The sequence below is a fragment of the Capricornis sumatraensis genome, chromosome 16, assembly GCF_032405125.1.
Source record: "Capricornis sumatraensis isolate serow.1 chromosome 16, serow.2, whole genome shotgun sequence".
Taxonomy (NCBI): Eukaryota; Metazoa; Chordata; class Mammalia; order Artiodactyla; family Bovidae; genus Capricornis; species Capricornis sumatraensis.
Window position 1 is genome coordinate 53249462 of NC_091084.1, and position 7564 is coordinate 53257025.

The following is a 7564-nucleotide window of genomic DNA, read 5'->3' on the forward strand; positions in this document are numbered from 1 at the left end:
GATTACCTCTAAGTTTCCCTTTCATATATAAAGGTATCTGAGACAATGAAAAAAAAAGTCTCAGAGCTCACATCAACAGACTTCAGAATCCAATCCCCAGTGACCCCCATGAGCCAACAGTTTAGAGAAGGTAACATGCTGCTGCTGCTAAGTCGCTTCAGTCGTGTCCGACTCTGTGTGACCCCATAGATGGCAGCCCACTAGGCTCCTCTGTCTCTGGGATTCTCCAGGCAAGAATACTGGAGTGGGTTGCCATTTCCTTCTCCATCGCATGAAAAGTGAAAAGCGAAAGTGAAGTCACTCAGTCGTGCCCGACTCTTAGTGACCCCATGGACTGCAGCCTACCAGGCTCCTCCGTCCACGGAATTTTCCAGGCAAGAGTACTGGAGTGGGGTGCCATTGCCTTCTCCAGAAGGTAACATATAGCACAGCAATTCCTCACTTGAGGTCACTAGACCTGCTGATGTCTGCAGTGAAAAGACAAGTGCTTCTTGAGTCAGTTTAAATTTTTCAGAACATCTGTAAGAAATCATACATACACTTAGCCCTCTCTGAGGTAAAGTTTACGAATCTTTGCCTTTGGTTGTACTCATGTTACTAGCTTTAAAATACTGACTCAAAGCTGACTCACAGCTCAGTATATGAAAAATAAAAAGTAAGAACACAAATTATTTGTTAAAATGTATTCTGATAGGCAAATGTTTCCAAATATGGGAGCCATTATGAGTTCCTTGGTTAAAAGCTTGGGAAATACAGATACGGGAAAGTAAACAAGTCTAGTGAAGTCAAAGTCACTCAGTCGTGTCTGACTCTTTGTGACCCCGTGGACTATCCAGTCCATGGAATTCTCCAGGCCAGAATACTGGAGTGGGTAGAGTTCGCCTCCATATGATTCACTTCCTATTAACTGTGCCTTGGTTTCCATTTTCATCTATAAAATCAACAAATACCATAGTATCCACCTGACTCTAAAATTCTAAGATTTTTTAAATATTATATAACAACCTAAAAATGTCTGCTAAGAAGGCAGTTCTTTATATTCTGGGTCCCTTCAAAGAACTTTCTTTATTGACTGGAGTTAGCACATCATTAGAATAAATAAGAAATACATATATTAATAAACACCACATAGGCTATAGGATTCAGAAACTTACTTATACATGGCCTTAGAAACCAAAGAGAGAATAAACTAATAATAAACTAAGAAGAAAGTAAAGTGTGCTTGTCTACTGCTGACAGCAAAAGTCAACAGGAAACACTTCAGTATAAAATCCCCCCAAAGCATGGAATGTCCCTGATTAACAACAAATGAGTTATCTTTCATACTTTACTCCCAATACACCAGCTTCCACATGCACCCCTGGAACAAATAAACTGAAGAAGGGGAGGAGAGCAATGGGGAAAAAACACGATACCATAATCAGCCTCCTTTCAAAATTTCACAAGGTGAGAGGGAGTGGGGAACTAGCCATGGTTGGTAGTAATAGTGGTTTAGTCGCTAAGTTGTGTCTGACTCTCTATGACCCCATGGGCTGCAGTCCACCAGGCTCCTCTATCATGGGATTTCCCCAGGCAAGAATACTGGAGTGGGTTGTCATTTCCTTCTCCAGGGGATCTTCCACACCCCGGGGATCAAACACACAGACCCACATCTCCTCCACTACAGGCAGATTCTTTCACTGCTGAGGCACCAGGGAAGCTATAACCCAGTATAAAATTTTCCTATTTACAGTTTAATGTGTTGTGGACTTTTTTCTTTTTTTAACTTCTTTTAAAGTCACATAAAATTTTTCTCTGTCTACTTCTTTATGTTAAAAATCAAAGCTATCTGAATTTGGGGAGAGTAAATTTATAGTAATTTAAACTGAGTATAACACTGATGGGGGATGAATCAGTGAGAAGGAGAGCTCTCTGTGGGATTTTAGGGTGGAAGGTGGTGGTGAGACCCTCAAAAAAGGAAAAGCAAGAAGATCCTTTACAACAAAACACATATAAAAATCCAAGCTCAGAGATTTCTAATGAATTTTTAAAAGGTCATTCCACTTGCTAAGACAGACCAGAAAAGTCAGACCACCTTCTCCTCAAGCAATAAAAGTTATGACTATTGAGAATAGACAATTTTAAACTTCCAATTCTGCATTACCATTAGGGAGAAAAAAGCAAATCAGAAATCTAAAGTTATGTTTTAGAAGGTAATACAGTATTCTGCTCACAACTATATAAGAAAGAAGGGATTCATCTCATTTATTTAATACAAAGGAGAACACACTCCTTTAAAATATAAAGAATCCCATTAATCCTTGGCGCACCAACAATCATTGTATTTACATATTATACATAAATACATATATACTCTGGCTTCCTAGGTGGCTCAGTAGTAAAGAATTCTCCTGCCAATGCAGGAGACTCTGGTTCAATCCCTGGGTCAGGAAGATTCCCTGGAGGACATGGCAACCCACTCTAGTATTCTTACCAGGAAAATCCCATGGACAGAGGAACCTGGTTACAGTCCATGGGGGTCACAAAGAGCATGCACACACACACATATACTCAACATCAAATAGCCACAGTACAATTTATAGTGCCTACATGAGTCAAATTAAAACACAAGCTCAATGACACCACCTATTGTTGTTAGTCACTAAGTTGTGTCCAACTCCTTTGCAACCCCATGGACTGCAGCCCATCAGGCTCCTCTGTGCATGGGATTTCCCAGGCAAGAATACTGGAAATAGGTTGTCATTCCCTTCTAGAGGGGATCTTCCTGACCCAGGAACTGCACGTCTCTTGCATTGACAAGCAGATTATTTACCACTGAACCACCCAAGAAGACCCAATACCACCTATAGCTCCCTATAAATAGAGCTTATAAAATATATCACCTAAAAACTAATAAACTGCACTTAAATATAACCAGTTACGTCCACTTAACAATTCTGCCAGCTTAAACAAAAAGTACAAAGATATAAACCCGAGTAAGACTTAGCCTATGACTTCAAGGAATTCACATGAAGACAGAAGCATGTGCAAATCAAAATCATTTGAGATCACAGAGAAGAGCAAACTCACAAACTTAAATGGTAACAAGAATTTGCCAGATAAAAACTGGGAGGGTGCAAACAAAGGCATGAATGAAGAGAACACAATTAGATAACCAGAAGTCCTGAGTGGCCAAGCCAGAGGATTAAGAAGGAAGGATAAATGGGCATGAAATGATAGTAACTAAGCCAGGAAAATGGAGCTTGTAGCTTGCAGCTGGCTTGCAAAGGGCTACATATGCTATAACAAAGTGTTTGGTCTTTATTCAGAAGACCACAGAGAACCTCATTTATAATGGTTATTAGAAAGTTAACTGATGACAATGTGGAAAACAGATTTAAATGGAGATTGGGAGATTAGAAGATATGAGAACACTAAAGCAATAATTAGGATATTACTGCACCAGTGCAAGTGAAATGTAATGAAGTAAGGAATAATACAAACAACTAAACAGTAGCAGCGGAAGCAACAACCTACACCAACTTAGCAGCAACTGTGTGTCCATCTAGTTGACCATAAGTCAAGGAAGAGGCAATAGGGGAAACGGAGAAAAAGAATGCAAACAAGAAGTCTTTAGAATATAATCAAAAGGACATTGACTACTGACTATTCATACCCCACAGAGGAACTTTACTTACAAACTAAGTCTGCCTTCCTAAACTGGTAAAATATAAAATGCCTTAGTTCACTTAATAGTTGTTACAAACTTAATTTTAACCGTATGAAAAATTTCAGGTATCTTGCACAGGAATTATTTCAGTCTAAAAATATCACTATGGCCACAGGAAAAGCAAAGAAACAAATACAGAACTAAAACAGAGTAGTTTTCACCTGAAACTAACACAACATTGTTACTCACCTATACGCCAAAGTAAAAATAAAAGTTAAAAAAAAAAGTAGTTTCCAGTCAGAAAACAATGATCTTGGTATATCCAAGTTTGGATGAGTCTAATTAATATGCCTTAGTTAGAAACCCTGAAAATATATGTAAATAGTAGAAATAGTCATAAACACTACTTAAATTAAATATGGGATGGGAGAAAAAAGAGCTATCAAAAATCTTTGGGCTATGAACAATTCAGCTAACTGAACACATAATTACGACAACATATAGTTGGTATTTTTCATGAAATCAACATGAGGTTTTGTTCAGCATGGGAAAAAATCTGATGAGGTTTACAAATCCAATTTCAATTTAATAAATACATTAATATAGGGAAATAAGAATGGCAGCTACTCTGTTTCAACATGCAGATCAACCTTTACAAAAATATGTTTGCTGAACTGTTAGTTTGTATTATAGAACTGCTAAAACAGTGGTGTTTCTTTCAATAAACTGAGTCATGATTACCTCTATAAAGAAAGTTATTGACTTTCACAATGCTGGCAAGATGTCTTATCTTTTAAATTCAAAGTTAGCTGATTGTGGATACAGGTTAAGTTTAACAATAAAATCCGATAAACACATGTCCCACTAAATTTAATGTTCAAACTTATATTTGTCATGTTCTAATAATCGCCTGAAGTTGACTGGCTCACCCCCAGATATTAATCATTAACCAGGTGTCAGTTTAAAATTCCATGTGAAATCGTTAAGGTCAATAAATGCAAAAAGGTCAATTTACTAGAAGGATTAAATAAGAGTTTCCATTTCACTGTTTATATAATTTTGATAAATTTGTAAGAACTTTTTTTTCATAAAAGTATGTGAACGTTATAGGTTTCTCCACTGAAGGAAAAAAAGTTTGTATTGTGTTAGTTCCAGTTACAATTTCTAGCTGAGTTAAAGCTCTAACAGCCTTAAAGCAGGAAATCCAAAAGGAAATTCCATCATCAGTTCCTGGGGCTTGGTAACTCAAAGGTTCTTTGAAACAGAGATATAGAAGTTCTCCAACTATTTACTATAACCTTACCTCATATCTTCTAGCAAATCACATTCTGCTTGATGTTTGGCTTGAAGTTTTGTCATCTGTTCAACTTGAATGTTTTTCAGTTCCTGTGTAACTTTCACCTGAAATATACCATATATTTATAAGGGCTTAACACAACTTTAAAAAAATTATTTAAGGAAAATATGTAATACTTGTCAGAATATATAACTGTTACTTGCCTCTCCTCTGAGGACCACAATCCTGTTATTAGCCACCTAATTTTGTTTACTGCAGATACTTAATTTTAACAACTAGCCAAAATAACCTGAAGCAGAAGCTAAATGAAAGTACATGAGTATAAAAATTACAGATTAAAAAGGTGCAAAATAAACTGCCAGTCGTTTCATTTCATGTACAATACCTATCTAGGTCTTCTTAGAGCTTTAAAAGAGTCTGTCTTCTATTTCTTCCAAACAGGATTCAAATGTATTAACCATAAGGAGAGGTGAGCAGAGCACAGATGGGAGAAGGGGACATAACAAATGCCTAATATCTAATGACTGAAATTTACACAATCATGAAATTATATGCATCCATCAACTACAAAAATTATTCTATAATGGCTAGGAGAAGCACACTCTCTGGATGACGCCCTTGCTGACAGCACATCAAATCACAATCTCTTGTTCACAAAGAAGAAAGCAAAAGTGACCTGCCAGCATATGCTTTTAAGCCACCCCAGCAAGCCGGTTCCCGTGGCATTTCCACTTCAAACAGAACAGTAAATGCAAATTGGCCAGAGCCTCGCCCGCCAGGCCAGGATTCAGGTTACAGTGGGCCTGGAACCCTTGCCGCCACCGGAGCAGGGCTACCGGAGGGCTATGTGTGAAAAGAAAAAGACTCACTTGGAGAACCCAGGTGAGAAACAGAAAAGAAGAGGGAGCAGACACGAGTGAGTTAGGCATTCACCAAATGTTTGCCCACAAGGGGAGGACAGAACAGGCTCCTCCACCCAGCGCCCTGAGTAGACACTCAGTAACCATCTGCAAGATTGAAACGACAAGGACACAGCCTCGGTCCCTGGGAAAAAAACTGGGGAAGAGGACACTGAAACAGTTCTGGAAGGGCTGAAGCTGCTGACAAGCCCGGAGCACTCGTCACTCCCACCCCAAGCCCAGATCGCGGCGAACACGCCACGCACCGCCCGGTTCTCGCTCTCCTGGGAAGAGAATCACCACCTTCCTCTCCCTCTTGTCGGAGGGGCGGGGCAGGAACCGGGAAGAGAAAGGCAGAACCGTTCAATGCTTAATTTCTTGTTTTCCCCTGGGGTGGGGTGGCTATTGCGACTTCTTTTCGGTCGCCGGGTGGGGAAAGCGGGCCAAATCTTAAGGCGAGGCTGGTAACAAATGTCCTGTAAATCCGCAAATGCGCGACGGTGGTACAAGCGAGAGGGGGGCTCAAACCTGGCACAGACTAAACAATCACACAAACACAAGGCTCTGCAAAGCTGCAGGGGCTCCCCCACCTCCCCTCGGTGAAGCCCCGGAGAAAGCACTTTGCAGAGAGCAGCACTGCCATGCGCGCTCGCTCACACACACACACACACACGCACGCACACTCGAAACTCTTGTGAAAAATGTCTAGGCTGGGGGGTGGTCTCCTGTGCGGTGAAGGGGACGAGCCACGGCCGCCCCTCCGCTGCGAAGGCACCAAACACACGCGCCCCCCTCCAGGAACCGGCGGCAAGTGAGTGACAAGCCCGAGACGACGACGGTCACGGCCCCCTGCGCAAAGGGGGAGGGGGCGCCGCGGTGCCCCAGCCGCGTTCCTTGTACGCATCCCCGCCCAAAACCTCAAAGACCCCCAGCTGCATCCTCACCTTCCTCGGCGGCGGCTGCATGATGCTGAAGGGACATCAATCCTCCTCCCACGGCGGCGTAAGTGAGGAGAGGAAAAGGAGGGTCGAGAAGAGAGGGCCGCCCCGGGAGCGGGCGTGTGCTTGTGTGTGTGTAAGGAGAGCCTGAGAACGAAGACTCGCCCGGGAAGCTGCAAGGCCGGCGGGTGGCAGGAGAACCCGGGTCGGAGGGTGAGTGTGAAGAGAAGGAGGAGGAGCCCCGGGAGGGCCTGGGCTCTGGCGGCCCGGGGGGTGTGTGAGGCAAGGAGGCGGAGACCGCGAGGGGGCGGGGGCCCGGCTGCGGGGGCGCAGGGTCTCCCAGCGCCTCTGGAACAGCAACCCTGCCGTCCCGTCCCCTGCCCTCCGCGCCTCCCCACCCGCCGCCGGCTCCGCGGTTCCTCACACGCGGCCCTCCCACCCCCACTAAGGCAGCCCGACCCTCTCTGCCCGGCCCCGGGAGGTGGTAGGCGGCGCCGCGCTCTGTGCTTCGGTTCCTCCACTCAGGCCGCGGGAATTTCCGGCCCCAACGCGCGGCGCAGCGCCCCACTCCGGCGGCGGAGGGGACAGCTTAGGCCACAGCCGGGCTCGAGGGGCCGGGCCAGGCTTCTGGGAGGGGGGGCGGCCGCGGCTCGGGGCACCATATCCCGGCGGGGAACGGAGGGAGCTAATAGATCGGTCGGCGAATGAGAGGGGTAACAACGCTATCGCAGCATGGAAATCCCCCCCCCATTCTCTCCGAGAATGGCACGTTCCAAACGCC

General features: G+C 43.8%; 1 protein-coding gene across 1 annotated transcript in view; it reads right to left on the minus strand.

Annotated features, from left to right (window-relative positions):
• Positions 1 to 7090, minus strand: part of FCHSD2 (FCH and double SH3 domains 2) — a 244574-nt gene extending 237484 nt beyond the window's left edge. Inside the window, exons 1-2 of the mRNA XM_068988167.1 lie at positions 6790 to 7090; positions 4953 to 5050 (exon numbers count right to left, since the gene is read on the minus strand). Of these exons, the coding sequence (XP_068844268.1) occupies positions 4953 to 5050; positions 6790 to 6810 (119 nt within the window). The 5' untranslated portion in view covers positions 6811 to 7090. The remainder of the gene's footprint in view (positions 1 to 4952; positions 5051 to 6789) is intronic.
• Between the last annotated feature and the right edge of the window lie 474 nt (positions 7091 to 7564).